General features: G+C 40.0%; 1 protein-coding gene across 3 annotated transcripts in view; it reads left to right on the top strand.

Moving 5' to 3' along the window:
- LOC140480456 (ATP-dependent translocase ABCB1-like) overlaps window positions 1-24,828 on the top strand; it is a 104,425-nt gene that overhangs the window by 11,471 nt on the left and 68,126 nt on the right. The window contains exons 2-11 of one of the 3 annotated variants that reach the window (XM_072575330.1): window positions 6,240-6,455; window positions 8,304-8,407; window positions 10,523-10,580; window positions 13,499-13,643; window positions 16,045-16,093; window positions 16,361-16,552; window positions 16,673-16,844; window positions 22,409-22,533; window positions 22,623-22,797; window positions 23,341-23,454. In XM_072575330.1, the coding sequence (XP_072431431.1) occupies window positions 8,310-8,407; window positions 10,523-10,580; window positions 13,499-13,643; window positions 16,045-16,093; window positions 16,361-16,552; window positions 16,673-16,844; window positions 22,409-22,533; window positions 22,623-22,797; window positions 23,341-23,454 (1,128 nt within the window). In that variant the 5' untranslated portion in view covers window positions 6,240-6,455; window positions 8,304-8,309. Of the gene's footprint in view, window positions 1-6,239; window positions 6,456-6,892; window positions 6,972-8,303; window positions 8,408-10,522; window positions 10,581-13,498; window positions 13,644-16,044; window positions 16,094-16,360; window positions 16,553-16,672; window positions 16,845-22,408; window positions 22,534-22,622; window positions 22,798-23,340; window positions 23,455-24,828 lie in introns of those variants that run through there. The other 2 variants (XM_072575332.1, XM_072575331.1) reach the window with 2 other exon arrangements.

Raw genomic sequence — 24,828 nt, 5'->3', positions numbered from 1 at the left:
ACTGAAGCTGGAGATCAGAGCTGAAAATGTGTTGCTGGAAAAGCGCAGCAGGTCAGGCAGTATCCAAGAAACAGGAGAATCAACATTTCGGGCATAAGCCCTTCTTCAGGAAGAAGGGCTTATGCCCGAAACGTCGATTCTCCTCTTCCTTGGATGCTGCCTAACCTGCTGCGCTTTTCCAGCAACACATTTTCAGCTCCTATTGTACAATGTCAGGGAGTCAAGCAACTTTGACGCTTCTTTTGAGATTCAAACCTGTAATATTATCCTTGGAGCAGTGGAAATTTACACGGGTTCAGGGACATTCTATGATACTTTAAGGAAGAAACCATGGAATGGGAGAGAACTAGAAGCCGGAAACATCTTTCAGAATTTGTGAATTTAGCAAGTATGTTAATCACCAACTGTGATAAGCACATCCTTCCCATATCTGACCTCAGGTAATTAAAGATATTGTGGGACATTGGAGGCCTTCTGGAACCTGGTAGGAGGTCTCTCACTCACTCATTCACTGACTCTCTCTCTCTTTCTCTCTCTCTCTCTCTTTCTCTCCCTCTCTCTCTCTCTCCATTCCCAGGCCTCTTAAATCTCTACAGACACCATTGCCTCTCTATGAACAGGTTAAGATACCACTGTCATAATGGGATCACTTTTCTGATTTAGATTCTTCCAGATGTTTGCAAGAATCATAAAGTTAAGTACATCTGGTGTGCAACAATATCGTGGTTAAGCTACTAAACTGGTCATCCACAGGCCAAAGAGTGTACAGCCAGAATTTTATCGGCCCTCTAGAGATGGGTAAGACAAAGGGTAGTGATTGAGGACATGTTCCATATCTTGGGGAGGCAGGAAGCACCTTTGTAGTACATCCAGACAATGAATGGCAATGAAAATGCCTTCTAAAATGGCCAGCTGGACATGTCAAATGTGCCACCCATGTATCACAACCACTTCCACATCCCTGGGGTTGTAGGTCCTGTGTTGTTGACATTGGCATTTTGTTGTTGGAAGGGATTAGGACAGAATACTTCAATAAAATAACTTGTGGAGCAATATTTAATAATACACAGTTGCTAACCTTTAGCAGTGGTAACTTACGAGGAAACAAAAATGTTTAGTCACAAAACTTCCTAATGAAGGGCTTATGCCTGAAACATTGATTCTCCTGCTCTTCGGATGTTGCCTGACCTGCTGTGCTTTTCCAGCATCACACTCTTGACGAAGAGCACAAAACTGTTTATCAAACAATACATGGGACTATTTATTCAGGAGCTAACTTTTCTGCAAAATGAAGCAATAAGATCATGCTCACAGACAAATAAAGCATTGTTAATTAATTGAATCTCTGAGCCTTGGAAAAAATACCAGGTGCATTGGATAAAGAAGAGTGATTGATATGCATAAGTCAGCCACGAACTAATATGCAAGGAGAATTTATAGCCTATAGTGCATTAAAACCTGATGGTATGTACATGCCTTCACACAAAACAATATTTCCATTAGATAAAGGTATGTATGTAGTGATGGGTTAATTGCATATATATTCTATGCATGTTCTAAACCTAATCAACAGTAACAATTCGATTTGGATAACTGTACACCTCTTAATTGGTATATGTTAATTTCTTGTGACCGAACCCAAGAGTATAAATGTCTCTGCAATTCTTTGTTCTCGGTCTCCAGCGTTCATATTTAGATATCTGGAGTCCCTTGCTATTGGTAAATAATAAAGGCCATTTTAACATTCTATAGATCTCTGTCTGGCCACTCTTTGTATATAGTAATGCTAATGTCAAAGCCTGGAAAATTCTCGCAACACTGCTTATCCCTTGCCCATTGACACATCCTCCTCCTTACTTTCCAGACCCTCTGATTGGACTGGCTCTTTGTGGGGTGAGCCACTCTTCATAATTGTGTGCACAACCATTTAATTAGCCTTTATCCAGGGAATTCTTTTCCAGGGTTCTGAGCTCAGCCAGACCAGTGTCACCTTCTGTTTTTGGCTCTGGTAATGTGCCTTCTGTGACAGAAGATCCAGCCATGTGGGTTTGAATTTCACCACGACCTGGGGAGATTTTCAATACACATTTTTCTTTAAGGAACTGAATGTCAAAAACCTGTTAACAGATTGCAATGTAAAAAACAAACTGGGTGTGGTGTTCAATGTTCTTTGATGAAGACATTGATGATCTTACCCTGTTTGCCCACGCATGACTCTATTCTCACCAGCAGTTTCAAGGAGATGCCCTGACGTCATCTTCGGGCAATTTAAGAATGGACAATGAACATGAGTTATAATGACAATGTATACAGATCATGGAAATATTCTTGTTTAAAAACTTACCACATTGTTTTTGCATTGTTTTTGGGATTATGCAATTAATGGTATGGTGCTGCAGAGAGACCAATGGGTTCAGGTCTTTGAAACTTGTATGAAGTTGATAATAAACAAGTGTTTGATTATGTGGAAAAATTCAGAAACGTTTAAATTGTAAAAATCTCTAAGATGTTAAAAATACAGTAAGTGCAATAAAATAATCTGTCTTTGTTAATGATTAATTTTTGGTTATGATCATTAAGTAACATTGAAAATAAAGGGATAAGGTATCTTATTCATTTCATGACTCACGTTTATTGTCTGCTTATCTTTGTTTTTGTCACGCATGGAATTATCATTGTTGTCTCAACAGCTTGTTTTGTAGATATTATGATGTACAGAAAGAAGTGGTCAAAGTTATTGGAGTGATTTTTAAGTTGTGTCTGAAACAAACCCAAAGCATAATTTCACCCTAGAAATTGTTAAAGTGAAAAAAAAGTAATCAGAGGATTGTGGATATTTGGAATTCCCGACCTCAGAGAGTTGTGGAGGTACAGATCATTGAGCATATTTAAAGAAAAAGCAGATAGATTTTTGAAATATTAGCAAGTTGATGGCTGGCATGAAAGAGGAGTTGAGGTCTGGGGGCAGATCATCCACGATCGTGTTAAATGGTGGCAGCACGGCCTAATCACGCTCCTATTTCCTGCGTTCTTACGTTTCTTTGCTGTAAACTTGCATTATTCCATGACAGAGAGGGAAAATGCTGGAAATACTTAGCTGGTTCTGGCAACACCTGTGGGGAGAGTGAAACAGAGTTACTTTTTCAGGTTGTGACCTCTCATCCGAAATGGGTCAAGTAATTGGTTTTCAGCAAGAGCTGGCTGGAACAAGGACAAGTTGATCAATGGACTGAGGAGTGGTAGAGAGAGTTTAATTTGGATAAATGTGAGATATTGCTTTCTATTAAAACAAACAAGGACTGGGATTCTGCAATTAATGGTATGGTGCTGCAGAGAGACCAAGGCGTTCAGGTCTTTGAAACTTGCGTTGCAGGTAGACAGGGTGGTTAAGAAGACGCTTGACACGCTTGCCTTCATTGTTCAAACCTTTGAGTATATGAATTGGGGCATCATTTTGAGGTTGTACAGGATGTTGTTGAGGTTTCTTCTGGAGTACTTTGTACAGTTCTGGCTGCCCTGCTTTAAGAAGGAGATTATTGAGCTGAAGAGGGTTCAGAAGAGATTTACCACAATGTTGCTGGGAATGGGGGGGGGGGGGGGGGGGTTAAATTATAAGGAGAGACTAGATGGGCTGGGATTTTTTGACTGGAGTGTAGGAGGTTGAGGATTGACCTTGTAGGGCTTTACAAAATCATGAAGGGTGTAATAGCAAGGGTGTTCTCTCTAGGGCAGGGGAGCATATTTTTAAGGTGAGTGGAGAAAGTTTTAAAAAGGACATAAGTGTGTCTCATGTGTGGAATGAACTGCTAGAGGAAGTGGTGGATGTGGGTACAAATACAACGTTTAAAGGACATTTTGATAAGTAAATGAATAGGAAAGCTTTGGAGTGATATGGGACAAACATGCAAACATGGGAGTAGGTTAGCTTGGGAACCTGGTCGGCGTGGATTAGTTGGACCAAAGGATCTGTTACCGTGTTGTATGACTCTATGACTCTAAGTTGCAGATCCATGGTAGGTTGAAAGACAGGAAAGATTGAGTGAAAGAAGAATTCATTCTTCAGCAACACAGAGAGTGGTGATGCTACAAAAAAAGAAGACGATGCAGAAGCTCTATTGTGGGAGGCTGCTTCATCAGAACAGATGTGATAGAAGAATGGAATTGAGTCCTTACTGGGCATAGAGTTAGTGGGTGTGCAGCTGAGGTGGCCAGAGGGGTCATTGAGCTTTTAATGAATATTTGTTATCAGCCTATTTATACAAATAGTGACAGAGAAGTGAAGAAAGGGGAGGGAGGAGTCTGAGATGTACCACTTAAATTGAAACAAAGGTCAAAACAGAAGCAAGGTTGAAGAGGTTTTCCCAGTCAGACTGAGGGAAAAATACTGCATGGATACAGTCATCAATGTGCTGGGGAAAGAGTTAAAGCAGCAGGCCCGAGCAGAACTAGAACAAAACACTTTTGGCACATACCACAAAAAAAGGTGTTCTTGAATAACATGTGGGTGCTGCTAACAAGGCCAGCATTTTTTGCCCATCACTAATTTCCCTTGAACTGAGTGGCTTTCTAGGCCATGTCAAACAGAATTACTTTTTCAGGCCTGTGACCTTTCATCCGAAATGGGTCAAGTTAAAAATGTAATTGGTTTTCAGTAAGAGCTGGATGGAACAAGGACAAGTTGATCAATGAACTGAGGAGTGGCAGAGGGAGTTTAATTTCGATAAATGTGAGATATTGCACTCTGTTTAAACAAACAAGGACGGGAAGTTTGCAATTAATGGCATGGTGCTAGGTAGTGTTGTAGAAAAAGAAAAACTAGGGGTTCAGGTCTGTTAAAAGTTAACCACATTGCTGTATGTCTGGAGTCACATGTAGGCCAAACTAGGGAAGAATTGCAGATTTTCTGAGAAGGCATTAGAGACTAGCCAAATTTTAGGACAATCAATGGTAATTTTAGGGCACCATTATTGAGACTGATTTTATACTCCAGTTTGATTCATTTCATTCAAATTCCAGCAGCTTCCATTGTGGGATTGAAACCTGGTTTGGTTTTCACTTTAGGAAGAAGCAGAGAGCCTTAAAACCATTGTGGTGGCAAATGAAGGTGTACAGGGATTAGATTTCCGTTCTAAAATGACGGTGATTATGGCCAGGAAAGTGGAAACTTATAAGTGATAGAGGACATCAGAAGAGTCAAAGATGTACAGGGATGAGAAATTCCATCAAATGGCAAGTTGCTGACAATTTGACTTCAGAATCCACCATTTGGACTCTTCTTTCAATCTTTGTTTTGGGATATTTTTTAAAAGAAAAATCCACCAGTTTACTAACAGTAACTTAGCTTCAGCTACTTCTCTGGTAGTGTGCTAGATTTTTGGGCATTCAGGCTATAAACAACAGGAACCCTGTCAATTCCACTGTGTTTCACTTTATTTCAGTATTCTGGAACGATATCCCAATGCAGATGAATTGCCTCACATTTTAGTTATATTTCCATGCAGGTTCTCCTCAGGCCATCTGAAATTGGCACAGGGTCCTGATTCCCAGTGATGATAACAGGAAGCTCTGTTACCATTGCTGACTACCTCTGTAGAGAACAAGGCAGCCTGGCCAGAGATTGTGTAGAGGTTGCTAGTCATGGGTCCATGAGTGGACGTGAATCCAGTGTAGAAAATGGGGTCAACAATGTCTTCTACTCTACAACGGCAAGTGACATGATGCAGTCTTGACAAAGTAGACTAATACGGGCATAATGAGATGCAAGCAGGAAGAGTTTTTTTTTTCTTCTTACATGGATTGTGGGTATCACAGGCAAGGCCAACATTTGTGCCCACTTCTAACTTTCCTTGAATTGAGTGGCTGATTATTCCATTTTAATGGGCAGTTAAGAGTCAATCACATTACAATGGATCACATGTAGGTCAGTCTGAATAAGGCTTGCAAATTTCTTTCTGTAAAGCACACTAGTGAGCCAGTTGGGCTTTTAGAACAATTGAAGATATTTGTCAATGTTACTGAGATTACCGTTGTATTTCAGATATTTTAATTAAATTTTAGTTCTGCCAGATGTCATTGTGGGATATGACACTATCTCCCTAAGTTTGGTTTAAGCCTTCTGTACCTGATGGAACATGTGGACCAAGTATGGGAGCCAGTTTATGATTTGAAAGTTGTACCACTTGCAGGAAGATGTTGTTCCACAGATCCAAAAGACACACAATCCTCCTTTCTGTCTACAGGTCAAAAAAAGGGCATGGAAGCGGGGTGTGAAGTGTCTTGGAAATGAGAATCCTGACACCCGTGGAAGAGGAGACTGCAGAACTGATGAAACATGCTCAGAGTTTAAATGGTCTACTCTTATTTCCATGTTCCCTATTCAAGTATTCAGTGAGCAGTGCACCTGCAAACTGTGAAACACCTTGAGACACTCTGTTAATTTAGGAGTGCGATTAAATGTAAGTTGTTGTTAAATGCTGAACTGACCTTTGCATGTAAATTAATTTTGGGTGATTAGAAGTGAGTCTGCAGTTTCTCTTGCTGGAGAGGCAAATACTTATGACGATAGGTATATCTCGTTCAGTTGCTGTCTCCATTCTTTTTTCTCACTGTCACATGATTTTTAGAACCCTTTTAAAGCTAGGTTTGGCAGCACCCAATCATTACTCCTGGATTTATCTCGTCCTATTTTTTACTCAGTTTAATATTAGCACTCTCTTACATAAAGGTCCTTGGCCCCTAACATCGGTTTTTCATTCAACCAAATAAAGTTACAGTATAATATTGCGAGTTTAAATTGCTTATGTTGGGTATGACTAACATGAAAAAAAAACGGCATTTTTTTCCGTAGTGTGATAATGAGTAATTTATAGTTGTGGGAGTGTCACATAGTACATATCGAAGTTCAGACAGGAGAAGCTGCCATTTCTTTGAATAAGTCTGAAGGATAACCAGCTGCCTGTGGGACACAGCAGGTTAGTATTCTGTGGAGTTATGTTATTTGTAACCTTATAGCTACTCATATCTTGGGCTTGATTTTGCTGGAGTCAGCCTCTGGAGGTACAGATTGTTAGACATTTCCCTGTTCGAGGATTTCTCTATACGCTGACTGGATGGAAGTGTGAGCTGTTAAAAGGACAACAAGACTGGCACAGCATTTGGAACCTCAGTCAGTGGTGGTACCACAATCATATCTCTTTAATCGAATAGAAATGTAGGAAAATAAGTATGGTTAGAGAAAGGTTGTTATGAAAGAAAGAGATAAATGAATGGGAAAAGTTGTTTTATTAAAAATACAGTATTTGTAAAATCAACAATTGACTTCATGCATGAATGAGATGGTCCCTTTCTAGGCCAGAGAAATTAATTAGTATGGATTAAAAATATCATGTTATCAAAAATGTATTTATTATTCCAATCATAACTATTTACAGAGAAGATAATATGCAAATCCAACGAATTCTTATGGCTAATCAGGAAGATCATGAGAAACAAACACCGAAGTAGCACAGATCAACCAGCGATTTCTGGAGATTCACAACTCACAGTGTATCTCTTATTGCCCTGAACATTCTGCTCCATTTGTGGGTTAATAATGCAAGGTGCCATTAAAATGCCTTTTTCTTTTCTGGAGAAGATGCATCCTATAATTTAACTCAATGAAACTTATAAACATTGTGAGTTGGATCCTACAGGGCAGCACAGTGAATCAGTGGCTAGCACTGCTGCCTCCACAGTGCCAGGGACCTGGGTTTGATTCATGTCTCGGGCAACTGTCTGTGTGGAGTTTGCATGTACTCCCTTTGTCTGTGTGGGTTTCCTCCCATTAGCCATGTTAAATTGTCCATAGTGCTCAGGGATGTGTAGGTGCATTAGTGAGGGGAAAGTGTTAGGTAGTAGGGTAGGGGAATGGATTTGGGTGGGATACTCTTCGAAGGGCCGGTGTTGGGCCAAATGGCTGGTTTCCACCCTCTAGGGATTCTTTGAATCTTCTATTCTATACATACTGAAAAAGGAAAAAAGAGTTTTCAGGTTCAGTGGCAGTATTTCTACCTCTGAGCGCGGAGGCCTGGTTTCAAACCTCACCTGTCCTGGATGCGAGTCATAACATGTCCAAACAAGTTGATTAAAGTAAATATAGTACTGAAGAGTAAGTGGTAACAGGAATAAGATGTTTTCCCGTGATTAAAGCTTGTGTCTGAAACAGCTTGTTTAATTTTACTTTTGAGTTTTACTAAAGTTTAATATGTTGAAGAATCTGAAATACTCACCACAGAGAAGTACATTCAGTTGTATTGTTATTTCAGATAACAATGGAACTAGAGGGTGCAAATTTGAGAAATGGTGACTTTAACAAAGTGAAACACAAGGAAAATGCTTTGGAAGATCCTAAGGAGAATCAGAGAAAAAAGTAAGTGGTGGAGTGTTCTCAATGAAAGTATACAATAAAATTCCATGTCCCAATTTAATGTCGCCTATAATAGACTGTCACCATCATATACACAGGTCAATGAACTAACTTCATAAGAGTTGACTGATGACACCACTGTCATTCAGGTATCTTCTATTAGATAGGCTGATCCTATAATCACATGATCCCAACAAGGAAATATGCTGATGGGCAGAAACAGGACGACAACACTGGAGCCTTGATTCTTTAATGCATCCTCTCTTCAACATGGCTTCTTGCTGTAAGCAACGTATTGAGGATTTATTTTCCATTTTAATTATCGAAGATTCAAATTTTATTTCAATGGTATGCCTCATATTCCAGGAAAGAACTTTAGCTTAACATGTAGGAAAGAAGAATGTTCTTTTTCTGCAGCAGCTGTAATTTTCAGATATTGATCTGTGTTTCTATTATTACTGTAGAATACGAATTTGGAAAGCATGAATTAATTTCAAATGAGTTATTATTTAAACTATTTTGCATGATTATATCATACTTGTAACCCCAAACTTATCAGTCATTATGTTCTCCTATTTTCTTCAAAATACTCTAGATTTATTGTCAGCAACAATATTGCAGTATATCCATGATAAACGGCCATATGAAAATCAGCATATCTTCCCTGTTCTCCGTTCCTTCTGATTTCCTGTACAGTCAGTTCTCCTATAATGTAATGATTGTGTTCTTGTGCAACCCCAGGTTAAAAAAAAAACCTGGTCCAGAAACAGCACTTAAAGTGTCGGTGATATTATTGCGTTACAGCCAGCACATGTTTTAAAAATTCGCATTTTAGAAACAGCGTCCCCAATTCATCAATCGTGTTATAGCAAATACGTGTTGACAACATGCACAATATAGCAGAATGACCTGTACTTGTAATACCAGTTATTGCTTGCCACAAGCAGCGTATCTCACAAAATCAGAATTCTAGTCCACACTACACAGGTGGCAGAAACAGTTGTAGCAGAAATGGGTTCTGTGTAAGAAAGATACTAAGGGAAAATAAAGGTGAACTAGGTCAACATTAAGAAATTCTTTGAGAAGTTGGGCAAAAGATATAAGCTGAACGTGGTTTTCAGGATGAGGGAGAGAAGACAGCAGTGGCACGTTTAGAAGGAGTGCAGATTAAGGATGAAAAGGAGAGAAGTTAGATCAGCTTTGGGGGGTGGAGTAGTTGTCCTTGTTTAGGGGTTATATGAGACATTTTTAGGAAGGAATAGTCAGGAGTCAGGAGTACAGTTCATGAATGTTGACATTGGAATGGGGATAAGATTACAAATGTTAATGCAGGGAAAGAGAAAGTAAAATGGCCAACATGAACTGAGGTAAAAGGAAGGAAGGATAGTGACAACAATAATTGGAAAGAATAGTGCCAACGCTAACTGAGGGAGGAATCACATCTTTGAATGAACAGGAAGGAATAGATAGGAATACCGACAGTTTGAAAGAAGCATATTGATTTGAATAGGAAAATAATTGGCAGTTTTAAGATGGAACAAAAGATAAGATGGATGCCAGCATGAAGTGAAAGGAGGACAGAATTGTTACAAATCTACTTTGATTCTCTCTTTCAGTTACATTCGTGAAAGAGAAAAAGTCCTTTGAGAAATAATGTGGACGTTCTGCCTGAATATCTTAACTGACTGGCTGAGGAGGGTGAATATTTAGGTGGATTTTCAGAGGTAGTTGGTCTGTTGAAAACCCAAATCTTCTTGAGGGTGAAATTGATCTCGCGCTGCATACAAAGTCATAGTGTGTAGGCAGCCAGCATTACTTAATGGGCTGCAAATGTGTTATCAGCTGTTGTGCATCAGCGCAAACTACCAAATGCACAGTCATTTTGTTTTTTCACTTTTCTTGTGGATTAAGAGTCAGTCAGTTGTGGAGTGTTAAATGTTTAAAATCAACAAATAACAAATTAAATATGATTCCCATCCCAGAGCATTACCCTTGTATTGACCTTCTTCCATCTTCTCAAGCTTTGAGTGTTGTCGTCTCCTGAGAAATTTAAAACATTGCTTCCATGTTGAAGTTGGAACTGTATTTATTTTAAAGTTCTGTGCTGTTATTTTTTAGGAGAAGTAAAGATGAAAAGAAAGTTGAAAATGTGCCAGCAGTTAACTCTCTTCAGATGGTATGTATACCTTAATATAAAGAATGTTTCACTTCATTGAAATTTCAAATTGAGTCCTGCCTACAAGGTATAGTATAAAACTCTTTCAGACCTAATGAAATATTAACAATTATTGTATGGACATGTCTTTTGGATCTGTGTACTTCAGAGATACTTCACATGCTCACTGTTCACATGCAATATTTAATCAGCTCTACAAGCACAATATGACTTCTACAAAGTTAACTTCCTGCTGTTCATGGACTGAGCATTTGAAAATGAATTCTATGAAATTTACTTTTTTTACTAGCAAAAGGTGTGCCTTCACTCAAAGGAGGAATAAGAAATATAGGAACATAACAGGTAATACCTGGACAGTCAGGTTGAAGCAAATGAGTTGTTACCATGTAGTAAAGGCTACGTAATACAATTTTAAAATGTTGTTGTTCATTAAAAATTATCACAGTACTGTTTAACTATTTTAGGTTAATGCCAGATGGTGCATTAGTATTTACTTCATTACACTAACCTTGAAATTCAACAAGTCCCCACTTCCACTTTGTCTTGGAGAGGTAGTGCACTTCACAAACGCCTTTAAATCAGATTGGTCCATGAAGTTGGCTCAGGAAACCTGAAAATGATAAGGATGCATGGCCAGTTCCAGAAAATAAGTGAATTAACAGTTGCCTTTTTGGGGGTGAGGAGGAACAAGATATTTACCTCATCCCAGTACACATAAACCTCATCCTAACTTTATTTATAATAACCTTACTAGTAAATCCTTTTATTGCTTTCACTATTGTTGTTTATCTAGCTTTCTGTCCAAAGAATTGAGTTGGTGAAGGGTTAACAAAACTACATTTGGGATAAAATTACCCTAGCTCTTTGTAAGTCACAAAATTCCTCTAATTTTAACATTGCAACCTTTGAAAATCTCATAGATCATGCAAGTGATAGATTAGAGCACTTACTGAATTCTAACAACTGAGGATATGTCGATGAATTGAGAGATTTAGGGGCCCATATTGTTACAATTCACTAGGATAGTGCATTAGGAATCAAGCCCTGCTATTTCTGGAGTCATCATAAAAGTTAAAGCTTTTAAAAGAAATACACAATATCCCAAAACAACCTGATTTTCAGATCCAGGTTGATAGAACACATGGCCCAACTTTCTACACTCAACCAAAGATCACTATTTATTTATAGGCCATCCGATTCTAGCCACAGGTAAACAATTTGACTAAATTAAGTGAATGCTACAAATTAAAACACTAAGTTCCTTATAAACTCCCCTTAAAACACATAAGCAGACAAATATAAACAGGGTAAACAAAACCTGGCTGGAGAGAAATCTGGGAAGACAGTTCCATAGCCTTTGTTTACAAAATCTACTGGATTGGTTCTTACTGATTTGTAGGTTTCTCCTCAGCCAATGTTTTTCTTAATGGTTTCCACTGGTTTGCAAGTGCACGGCAGGATGGCTATTTGACTTATAAAAGACTTCTGACTTTATCCAATTCAAAGTCACAACTGGTAGTGTCTGCTAAAGGAAAGATAAGCTGTTTTTCTTCAGATTTAAACTGGCTGACAGGAAAGAACAAAGAGAGAGAGAGTTTTTTTGCTGTTTCAAAATTGTTGGTTTTTCTTCTGGTCCAACTAGCATCTCTCTGTCTTGATGACAGCCCAACCTGCTCAACTAACTGATCTTTGTTATTGAAAATTGGTCGCTTATGATCAGCTTCACTTGTAAATGACCCTCCAACTCCAGTACATCTACTAAAGCCCACAGCTATACAGACAGTGTTCATAACAGGAATTAAATTCCTTTCTTTCACAACATGTAGCTTTGTAAAACACTGGTTTAAAAAATAAAGCAGTCCTTTCTCATTTCAGTCACAGATTTTAAAAACACAAATACAAAAAAAAGGTAGTGGTCATTACGTGCCTCCACCCTTAAGGATATGAAATGTTATTTCAGCAATGTGCTCCTTTACAAAACAGGGAACATACAAAGAACACAACACAAGACATAGTGGATAGGTAGAAAAAAATTAAAAGGTTAATGGTATATTGGCATTAATTGTATTTTAAGAGGTTTGGAATGGAAAATGGTGAAAATTATGTTACACCTACAGAGGTGCCGCAGAAAGGATTGGCCTTGGAGAGGAACAGCTTGGATTGATCAAAATGGTAGAGGCTGAAAAGATTAGGCATGAAGCTTGAATACATACACTAAACCTGTATCCTTTGAATATCAAAGATTAAGTGGTGCTCTAAATCATGTGTTTAAGATGATCAAAAGTTATAGAAAAAGAGAATCTATTTAATCCAATGGAGGAGTCTAGAACAAGTGAGCAGTATCTTAACATTAAAGCCAGGCCCCTTAGGGATAAATGTAAAAAAGTATTTTTTTTTACAAAAGGTAGCAATAACTGGGATTTATCTCCCCCAGGAAGTTACTGAGTCTAAAGCATTAGAACATCTTCAAAACTGAGATTGAAAGGTATTAAGGAATATATAATTAAGATGGGACATAAAGTTAAGAAGCAGCTACCATAATTAAATTGAATGCTGGAATAGGCTTTAGGAGCTAAATAATGGATTCCTCTTAGCTTTCTCATTGTGATCACAATTCTCATATTAACAAAAGAATTGGTTGATTTCTTTACCTTTTTTTAAAAAAACTAGCATGAGAAATAAGCAAAAGAAATGTCTGTTCGTGCTTATTGCATGTAAGCAATATAGCACAATGAAAATCTTGTTGCACAACGTTTGCCAATATTTTGACATTTGCAATTCACTTAATACAGTAACTCGGAAAATCCATTTTGACTATCATTTTGGTACAACACAAAGTTTGGGGAATGATGTTTATATATTTTTGTAAAATTCAGGTAAGAGAGATGAAAGACTTATCTATTTTGCACATCTCTTAGTTTCGTTTTGCAGATGGTCTGGATATTTTACTGATGGTAGTTGGAATTATAGCTGCAGTGGCTCATGGAATGTGTCTGCCATTATTATCAGTTGTTTTTGGAGATATGACAAATGGATTTATATGCCAAGCTGCCAATTCAACCTGTAAGTAGCTTTAATGTTTTTTGGAAAGATTTTCATACCAGTACATTTTATAAACTAATATTTTGTTGCTGTAAGGAGGAGACATAATTGATGGGTACTAAGCAGTCTACTTGAAAAAAACAAGATGAAAAGCTTACAAAAATATTGAAGTCAGCAGGTAGTTTACTAACTTATCAATTAAATCACTTCGCATGTAAATTGTTGATGGTAATGGTAGCTTCAAATGTCTGGACTATAATTAAAATTTAGGAAGTTAGGAATGGGAATGAAAGTTAGCAAAGATTCTTTGCAACCACTGAGTAATAGTTCCATGAGTAAGCTATTATTAAGAAAGAAGTGGACAAAATAATTACACATAGTAGACAATCAGATGCATTTCTGGGAAGAGGCGTGATATACTGGCTAGGTAGTAGCTTACCACCAAAGGACAAGCTTAATGATTTTTTCTTGTTCTGAACAATTCTTATATTTTAATCGAGAGGTTTTAGCGTTTTATTCTCAAAACTGGTCACTTTCAATGGGAAAAATATCACATACACGAGAGGATCTTTGAGAGAAATTCAGATATTTTGGAGGGCAGAATTTTTTCCATTCTAATATCAGTTAAAAATGATTACTATATTATCGGAAACCATTAATCATCAGTAAGTGATGGAATCCTTTTTCTACATTTTTACATGGAACAAATGTCAATATTTTAGACAAATGTCACATTGTGTATGTAATATGAATTATTTGTGAGATGTTTTACGCAATAAAAATTGAATTAAATTGCAACCGTTTACAACATGGACAATGCATTCTATCCCCAGCAGTAAGTGTAATTAGAAAAACATTTTAATGCTTTTATTCCTTGATGGGTAGCAAAGTGCAGCTTAAGCTATTTTTCTTGGAGTAATTTTAAGCAACAGTACAATAAAAGGTGGCCCATTGCATTTTGTAACATTCGATTTCATAACTCAATTGCCCTTTGCCAAGTCATGCCTTTGCATTTCATTCAGACTGTCGGAGTCAGAAGATTTTATTTACAAAATAAATGATTAATTTCCCAGCCTGGAATACCCTCCTTTGACCTTTTCTGCTAAATTGACTACAAATTTGGTTCACCATGAGTTTCCTTCAGTCTGAAGATCAGAAGTGGGGATGTTCTCTGATGATTTCATGATGTACAGTACCATTTATTACTCCTCAGATTTTGGAGCAGTCTGTGTCCATACACATAAAGAACTGGGCAACAACCAGGTTTGGGTTGATGAACAGCAAGCAATAACCCTTGTATTTGTTCTTCACACAGATGTCTGTGGTAGGGGGCTCTGTGACAGAAACGCTGCAAACTAGCAGTGAGGTCTATTAGAAAGTAGTGACATGCAAATGATTTGAGGGGATGAAGAGCTGGGGGTGGGGGGGAATCTTGTAGGTGTCAGCGTGACATGGCCTATGATAAGATGTGTGGCAGAATTGGTTGAGAAGTCTGGTGAGGAGTATCTTGAGGCATCTTTTATATTTTTTGACAAGTGGCACAGAGAGTTTCATGCTACGCAGTGGTGAGTTCTCTATCAAGGAGTTTATTGCTTGTTAAATACCTTTTGAATGGTCCAACTCACCTCATTAATATCTAGCTTTCTAGTTTACCAAACTTGCCAAATAAACTAGATGTCAAAAAAACTCGGCCTGGATACCTGATGAATTCAGCTTGCTGCTTGCTCCGGGCGATCTCAATGCTGGATGATGTTGCCAATATCTCAGGGCATGTTTCATGGGCAATGGTTGCACTGCACACTCATAGATGTTGGCATACATGTGCCCATCTCTAAGAAATCTCATTGTAGATCTCCAGCGCACTTACAAGATGCTTTACAATTCAATTCTGCACAGTGGGCTATAGTAACGCTCCAGCAAGGAAACATGCACTCAGAGATATGGACCCAACTCACATAAATTGCCAGGTTGAATCTTTGGGCTCTGTACTTGCTGTCATTGTGCTCACTCATTCTGAACCAAACTGGATGCTCACAGTATCCCTACTTTGAATTGCTTTACCTTGCCATTGTGCGCTTTAACCCTTCAACTAGAGCTACTAAGCTTCTGTCTTGCCTTACTGTTCAGTGCAGACACAAAAGCAGGAGGTTTGTCATGGCTGTGAACAAGCCTCAGAGAAATCAAGAGGGATCTTCTTTGCTCAGGGTTTTCCAACAGAGTAAGGTGAAGGACAGCCTCTAACATTAGTCCAAGGTCAGCTGCTCAGAGTGATCAGAGTCAGAAACCTCTCCACAGAACACGATGTAATATGATTCAAAATAATTAAGTGTTAGGCCACAGTGTAGACAGAATATTATCATAAATAAATATTTCAGTTATATTTTCTGCAATGTAATTGTATTCTTATCATGGTTGATTACAGTAAACATGACAGACTGTGATGATACGCCCTTTGAAGAACAAATGGCTAAGTGAGTGCAATTGTAAAAATTACTTTTGAAAATTTGGTAGTGACAAGATATATAAGCAATTGTACTACATTTCTGAAATTACCATACTGATTTAGTGGAAATTATTATACAATAAAATGACAAATCTCCTTGCAGACTTTACCAATTCTCAACTGTTCATTTTTTAAAAAATTACAAACATAAGAAACAAAAATAATTGTATTCCTTTCTTTTACAGAAGAACAATTAATATTTTCAGAAACAAAACATTTTTTGTTTCCACCCCAGGTTTTCTTATTACTATGTTGCAATTGGAGCAGGAGCACTGCTATGTGCTTATATCCAAGTTTCTTTTTGGGTTCTGACTTCAGCAAGACAGACGAGAAGACTTCGAAAGTTATTTTTGCACACTTTACTAAGAAGAGAGATCGGATGGTTTGATGTTAACCCAGTTGGACAACTCAATACACGTCTTACAGCGTAAGAATGATATTATATTTTCAATCTAGATAAACAAGTACATTTTTCCTCAAAATGACTGTTGCTGTTAATGACAGCATCTTATTCCACTGAAATTTATTGTGCTTTTTCAATGACTAGAGACATCAACAAAATCAATGAGGGGATTGGGGATAAGATTGGACTTTTGTTCCAGTACATCGCGACTTTTGCTGGAGGCATAATAGTTGGTTTTGCAAGGGGATGGAAGCTAACTCTGGTAATTCTGGCTGCCAGCCCTCTCCTCGCGTTATCAGCTGTGCTGTGGTCCAAGGTAAGTGCTAACATCATAACAATCTTAAGGTAATTTATCAAGTACAAGGACAGAGCAGAACTAAACACAAATTAAATCATGTCAAAAATACTCGTGATGTAAGCCATGATATAAATAGAATTCGCAACACATAGTTAAAATATTCTTAGTCGGTTGTTTAACGAGGGCTGCGTTTTTGCAGCTTTCCCTTCGTGCCTGCTTCAATACTCACAGCATCCTTGCCTTGCCTTGTCTTTTTACCCTCAGCTCTTTTAGCCAGAGGATAAAGGCTCACAGTACTTCTGCCTTGAGTTGACGTTTAGTGCAGACACTATGCCAGGCAACTTGCCATGTCAACAGTAATCAATCAAGGAGGTGAACATGTTGTTATACCCCACCGTACTGTGTCAATCTCACATGTGTAGCATATGCCAGCAGCATATGTGGCAAAGACACTGCATGAGCTTTAACCAAATGGCCATGCCTCAAAATCTAAGAGGAGTAGTTCCCCCCCGGTGGGGCTGCTGTCAGTCAAGAGGTTCTGATTCAGTAAATCAAAGGCATCATCTGATCTCAGTCCAGGGTGTAGGATACTGCTTGGGCTCAAGACAGTCAAAGTGTCATTCACAGTGCTGGTCCTGGTCAGTCCTGCATGTCCAGTGCAAACAGTCGCAGGGGTTAATCAGGCAAGGAGCCGAACACAGATCAGTCAGGAGTCTGGTCACTCCCTAGTTGGGGCCGTGCCTTGAAGGGATTGGGGCTTGGTGGAGGTTGTCATAGTCCTGGGATCAATGGAATGAAAGTCAAGGGGAGTTATCAAGGGACACTGCTGTGGTGCAGAAATTGGAGAACTCAGTTCTAGGGATTGGAGACAGCATGCCAAGAGCAGAGCAGACAAAGGGAGGAAACTCCTTATGACAAGGGAGGGAGGTGATAATGAATTAGAGACCCTGGGTTACTGCAGGCAGAATGGAGGTCATTGACAGTCAGAATCACCCTGGCCTCACAGAAAATGGAATGCACCAGGCATTGTTAGGAATAACTAAACTGCAGCACCTGGACTTGGGAGTAATGTTGAGAGGTGCAGATATAATTCCAGGAGGAGTGTGGGAACATGCAGAGGGTGGTGTGTATATGGAATGAGCTGTCAGAGGAATTAGTGGAGTCCGGCACAACTACAACATTTGGGTATATGAATAGGAACGGTTTAGAGGGGTGTGGCCCAAGTGCTGGCAACTGGGTCTAGATTAGGTTAGGATATCTTGTCAGCATGGACAAGTCGGACTGAAGGATCTGTTTTCATGCTGTGCATCTCTATGACTCCATGTTTAGGATCATTTCTAATTGGCTGGTCAGGAAGTGACAGGTAGAAAGGGACGTGGAAGTTTATCATGGCCACTGTTTATAGTCTGAAACTGAGACCCACTATACTAAGTGCAATCTGTGTAGTCTTTCATTTTCAATTGACTAGAAAATGAGCATTGCGAATTGAAAAATGGCTCTGACCACAGCTAAAGATGGTCACCGAGGTGTCAGCTACATTGAATTATTATGCAACTGGCCTCTTAAATGCACTTCAGACACAGTGTGCACCATATAATCCAAACATGCTGTGCTCTGCACCTGTAGGGCAACCAAAATGTGGATGTGATAAGTTCTGAAGAGGTGGGAGAGCAGAAACAGTTTTCCAAAAACAAAGATGACAACATTGAGCAGGAGGAATATTACTTCAGGCATGACAGGGTACAGTAGCATCAAGCATTACCAACCAAACAGGATTAATTGATACCTGGTTCCAGTGGATGAAAGCTGAGCGCAGTGAGCATTCATGAACTGAAGATTTACTTGAAAGGGACACAGTTCTGTTCTGTTGCTAGGTGTAATTTCAGCTTTTTGGTTTGCTTTTTGTTTGCTTTTGAACATTGAGAAGATGTTGGGTTACATCGGACACTGGGGGAAGAGTAGCACTGAGTTACACAAAGTTTTATGATGGGTTGAGGCTAAGCTGAGAGTGTTAGTGCTTAAACACCACAGTTGTAAGAACATTCACTTCTATGTGCAATGAAGTGTCAGCTGTGCCACCTATGTGCCTGGAGAAGTGTTGGTTACACAGGACGCGTCTTATAACTTTTAGCACTCACTCACTTTGTGCTAACCTGAGGTCTGTCAGCCTTTGTGGCTTACATGTCTTTTAGAGAGGAGGGAGGGTCAAAGAGCTTGTTATGTTTGGAAGCACTGAATAGTCAAGAGAGAGGAAATATCACTGTGTAGTACCGCGTTACATCATGGCTTACACTTGCAGCGTGTGCCAGCAGCTCAAGTGGCAAACACACTTCAAATAATTGACCATGTGTGAGATTCGAAGGGGGAGCAGTTGTTAGTGGAATCAAGAAGGAGTACAGTCAGGATCGGAATATGGTCACAATCAGTCATGGGGCTCGTCTGATTGCAGACCAGGTCCCGTCCAATGCTGCAGGTCAAGACAACCTGGGCTCTGAGGGTTACAGCATCAATCAGGGTGCTGAGGAGATATCAGTCTGCTCAGTTCCTGCAATGAAATGAAGACAGGTATAGGATACGATGCAAATGGATGGAAGAGTGCAGGAGCAGGAGAGGTGGTCATGCATCTGCAGTGAGTGAAAGGGAAACACAGAAGGTAGAAAGAGTAAGTAGTTTGAGAGGTTGAGGTGTGTGAGAGCTATGAATGGATGAACTGCATGCATCTAGGACAATTGGTGAGAGTGAGTGCTGAGGCAATACTGAGGAGATAGTGTCCTTATCTTTATGATATGCAGAAAAACATTGACGTTCTTTTGTTACTGCTGGGCACTTCTTCTAACCCAGGTCACAGAAATGACCTGGGATGCTATCAGGGTCCAGACTGTTTGTGTCTAGAGATGTAACCTTCTGCAACAGGATAAAGGACAGCTCTCTTCTCCTATACCCCATCTACGAGCATCTCCAGGTCTCCGTCAGTAAAACAGGGGGAGAGTTTTGCTCTCTGCACCTTCTATTGCTTAACAATGAGGTAAAAACAATGACTGCAGATGCTGGAAACCAAATTCTGGATTAGTAGTGTTGGAAGAGCACAGCAGTTCAGGCAGCATCCATCGAGCAGCGAAATCGACGTTTCGGGCAAAAGTGCTTCATCAGGAATAAAGGCAGTGAGCCTGAAGCGTGGAGAGATAAGCTAGAGGAGGGTGGGGGTGGGGAGAAAGCAGCATAGAGTACAATGGGTGAGTGGGGGAGGAGATGAAGGTGATAGGTCAAGGAGGAGAGGGTGGAGTGGATAGGTGGAAAAGGAGATAGGCAGGTCAGACAAGTCCGGACAAATCAAGGGGACAGGGCTGAACTGGAAGTTTGAAACTAGGATGAGGTGGGGGAAGGGGAAATGAGGAAGCTGTTGAAGTCCACATTGATGCCCTGGGGTTGAAGTGTTCCGAGGCGGAAGATGAGGCGTTCTTCCTCCAGGCATCTGGTGGTGAGGGAGCTGCGGTGAAGGAGGCCCAGGACCTCCATGTCCTCGGCAGAGTGGGAGGGGGAGTTGAAATGTTGGACCACGGGGCGGTTTGGTTGATTGGTGCGGGTGTCCTGGAGATGTTCCCTAAAGCGTTCTGCTAGGAGGTGCCCAGTCTCCCCAATGTAGAGGAGACCACATTGGGAGCAACGGATACAATAAATGATATTAGTGGATGTGCAGGTAAAACTTTGATGGATCAGCAGATACGGCGGAGGCGGAGAAATTGGGAATACAGGATGGCATTTTTGAAAGAGATAGGGTGGGAAGTTCCTGCGAGGAGGTTGAGCAATTCATCAACTTCACCAACACATTCCACCCTGACCTTAAATTTACTTGGACCATCTCTGACACCTCCCTCCCCTTCCTGGACCTCTCCATCTCCATTAGTGATGACCAACTTGACACTGACATTTTTTTACAAACCCGCCGACTCCCACAGCTGCCTGGATTACACCTCTTCCCACCCTATCTCTTGCAAAAATGCCATCCCATATTCCCAATTTCTCCATCTCCGCCGTATCTGCTCCCAGGAGGACCAGTTCCACTATAGAACACACCAGATGGCCTCCTTCTTTAGAGACCGCAATTTCCCTTCCCACGTGGTTAAAGATGCCCTCCAATGCATCTTGTCCACATCCCACACCTCCACCCTCAGACCCCACCTCTCCAACCGTAACAAGGACAGAACGCCCCTGGTGCTCACCTTCCACCCTACAAACCTTCCCATAAACCAAATCATCCGGAGACATTTCCACCACCTCCAAAAAGACCCCACCACCAGGGATATATTTCCCTCCCCACCTCTTTCCGCCTTCCGCAAAGACCGTTCCCTCCGTGACTACCTGGTCAGGTCCACAGCCCCCTACGACCCACCCTCCCATCCTGGCACTTTCCCCTGCCACCGCAGGAACTGTAAAACCTGTACCCACACCTCCTCCCTCACCTCTATCCAAGGCCCTAAAGGAGCCTTCCACATCCATCAAAGTTTCACCTGCACAACCACTAATATCATTTATTGTATCCGTTGCTCCCGATGTGGTCTCCTCTACATTGGGGAGACTGGGCACCTCCTAGCAGAGCACTTTAGGGAACATCTCTGAGACACCCACACCAATCAACCAAACCGCCCCGTGGCCCAACATTTCAACTCCCTTTCCCACTCTGCCGAGGACATGGAGGTCCTGGGCCTCCTTCACCGCCGCTCCCTCACCACCAGACGCCTGGAGGAAGAACGCCTCATCTTCCGCCTCGGAACACTTCAACCCCAGGGCATCAATGTGGACTTCAACAGCTTCCTCATTTCCCCTTCCCCCACCTCATCCTAGTTTCAAACTTCCAGTTCAGCACTGTCCCCTTGATTTGTCCGGACTTGTCCGACCTGCCTAGCTCCTTTTCCACCTATCCACTCCACCCTCCCCTCCCTGACCTATCACCTTCATCTCCTCCCCCACTCACTCATTGTACTCAATGCTACTCTCTCCCCACCCCACCCTCCTCTAGCTTATCTCTCCACGCTTCAGGCTCACTGCCTTTATTCCTGATGAAGGGCTTTTGCCTGAAACGTCGATTTCGCTGCTCGTTGGATGCTGCCTGAACTGCTGTGCTCTTCCAGCACCACTAATCCAGAATATTTTATAACAATGACAGGCAGATCCTAGCTTGCAGCACTTGAAGTGATGTGCAGCTGAGCTTTAAATATGATGCCAGTGACATGAGGTCCCAATAATGGTGCGTACGTCTGCCTCTCCAGCTATAAGATTCCCCAAGAAAAGCATCAAAAAGCCTGGCTGTATAATTAATGAAGTGCAGAAAGGAAGATTGTGTTCGAAAGCTGTTCTGAGCCATGGAGGACTGGGCCTATGATCCTCACTCCACAGCAGTCAAACTGATTAAGGGAAAGTCCACCCCTTTGTTTTATAAAGGACTGTATGTAAAGGCAAGATTTTGGACTAATTTATAATATTATAGCATTGTCATTAGATAACTTTCTGACTTGCAGCATGTTCAAATATTTTAGGATTTCAAATATGTTCATTACCTCAGCTTTGGTGTTTTCTGTGTTCAGCTCACAGTCTCGTTCACCAACTTGGAGATGACAGCTTATGCAAAAGCTGGAGCAGTTGCTGAAGAAGTCTTGGGGGCAATCCGAACGGTGGTGGCATTTGGGGGTCAAAAGAAAGAAATTGAAAGGTCTGCATTGTGACTATTGTCAACTATCAACCAGTCTTCCTTGTTCAATTGTGAGACTTATTTTTCTTCTCTCTTTATGACCTCTTAAGGTACCATAGGAATTTAGGGGAAGCAAAGAAAATTGGTATAAAGAAGGCGATTACTGCCAATCTGTCAGTTGGGTTCGCCTACTTTATAATATTTGGATCTTATGCAATTGGATTTTGGTATGGAACCACTTTGGTTCTTGAGAACTCAGGATATACAATTGGAACAGTTCTCACTGTAAGTATAATAATATTAACTAATATTCTACATACTAGCCAATTTTTGAATAGTACAGCTGTTCAACCGTTCGAGGCTTTATAATCAAGACCTAACCGGTCTGTTCAGCTCTTCATTCCCACACATTTGAACACCTACCCAATCTCAATAGTAATGCCTCCATCCTTGTTAGTCTTCCATTGCATCATGTGCTCTTTAAGAAAAACGTGCAGATTGACAAAATTAAAATGCCAACCGTCTACAGTACTAGAAACGTTCCATTGCATTATTTTAAAAATACATATTTTTAAGAAATTTGTCAACTTGGGAAGGGATGGACAACTGGGAATAGAAGATTTTCCATCGATTATATATCCATATATTGAAAAAACAGAGGTGCAGTAGGATATGTCATAGGCAGCTGATTCTATTCTGCCAGTTTGTCACCCCCTCCAAAGTAATCAATCATAATATTCTCTCTTTAACACCAGTTTTTGGATATGGATTTTTAATGCCATACTTGGGATGTTTTATAAGTTCTTTGTTTTGCATTTATATTTTTAGATTTTTTTCTGCGTCACCTTTGGAACATTCTCTATTGGTCAGACAGCACCCTATATTGAAGCATTCTCTAATGCCAGAGGAGCAGCATATGAAATCTATAAAATACTAGATGAGGTAAAGAAGGAAATGGAAAATTGTATTTCTGCTGTGTTGTATGTTAAAATAGTAGCATTTATTTCATGTGAAAAAATTGGAGAAGTTTTAGATTAGATTTAGATTTTATTGTCATGTGTACTTAAGTACAGAAGTACAGGAGTACAGTGAAGAGTGTATAATGTCACCACACACGGTGCTATCACTGGTACAAAGGTTACCTCTGTTAAAAAATGCTTAGATACAAAATAGGAAAAGAAACAAAGTTTAAATACTTGACAAAAAAGTTAAGCATTCCCTTAATAGAATAAATGGATAAATATCTTATTGCAAAAATAAAGCAACAATTTATGTATTTTGAAGTAATGCAATTTTATAATGGTAATTGAAACATTTGAACCATTCCATGAGAGGTGTTGTTGGTTCAAGCATGCTTGCTCATGGTATTCAATCTTCCTACAGAAAAAATACAAAAGAGTGAATCTCATTTGATGTATGAATATGAGTAATAGAAACTTGGCTGATGCAGCTAGAGATTGATTCAAAATGGAACCATGCAAATTAAGAAGCAAGTTAAGAAATAGCAGATGATTTTTAATAAGCCAACGCATGGAAACCCATGGAAATGTATTTTGTACACAGTGACTGGAAGTATATGACTAGAGTTGAAAAAGAAAACTGCGCACTGATAGACTCTTCACTGAAACTGTCTAATCATTACACAGATCTGATCTACAGATACCAGGATAAATCTTAGAACTTTTACTTTTAAGTCAAAGCTAACCATTTATACCTTCCTAAAGTCATTAGAATTCTATGCTCAGCTTTGGCTATCCTGCTTCAACTAGACTTTAATTCGAATAGAAAAAAATGAACACAATGTGGGGTAGTTTTCCCAGTAAAGGAGAGCTAGGTTTGGGTGAGTGCAGGGAATTAAATCCTTGGAAATTGCCATCAGGATCCCAACATAACCACCAATGCCTCTGGGTTACTGTGATTGGAAACCAGTGGACGATCCCTTGATCGCTTGAATAGGTATTTAAGATTATTAGGAAGCAGATTAAGATATATTTTAAACCTCAAATTGTCCAGTGTGGAAGGTGGGAATGCATTGCCAATAGTTGATAAGGCCATCTGGGGGATCAACATACTGTCCTCTTTCTCTCCACTGCCACACCCTAGGTCTCTACCTCTTCCTAACTTCTGCACTCTCCTTGCCAAAACAGGCAGGTGTAAATGTTCACAATTGCTTCTGTACAGAGAAAGGAATGCCATTTCTAGAGGGTGATTGTGAGGCACAGGAGCAAGGGGACAGTAGCCTTAGTCTTAAGTATTCCTGATGAAGGGCTTTTGTCCGAAACGTCAATTTTACTGCTCCTTAGATGCTGCCTGACC

The sequence above is a fragment of the Chiloscyllium punctatum genome, chromosome 8 (assembly GCF_047496795.1).
Source record: "Chiloscyllium punctatum isolate Juve2018m chromosome 8, sChiPun1.3, whole genome shotgun sequence".
In the NCBI taxonomy this organism is placed as follows: Eukaryota; Metazoa; Chordata; class Chondrichthyes; order Orectolobiformes; family Hemiscylliidae; genus Chiloscyllium; species Chiloscyllium punctatum.
Note: the sequence above shows the minus strand (reverse complement) of the source record. Positions and strands in the feature narration are given on the sequence as shown.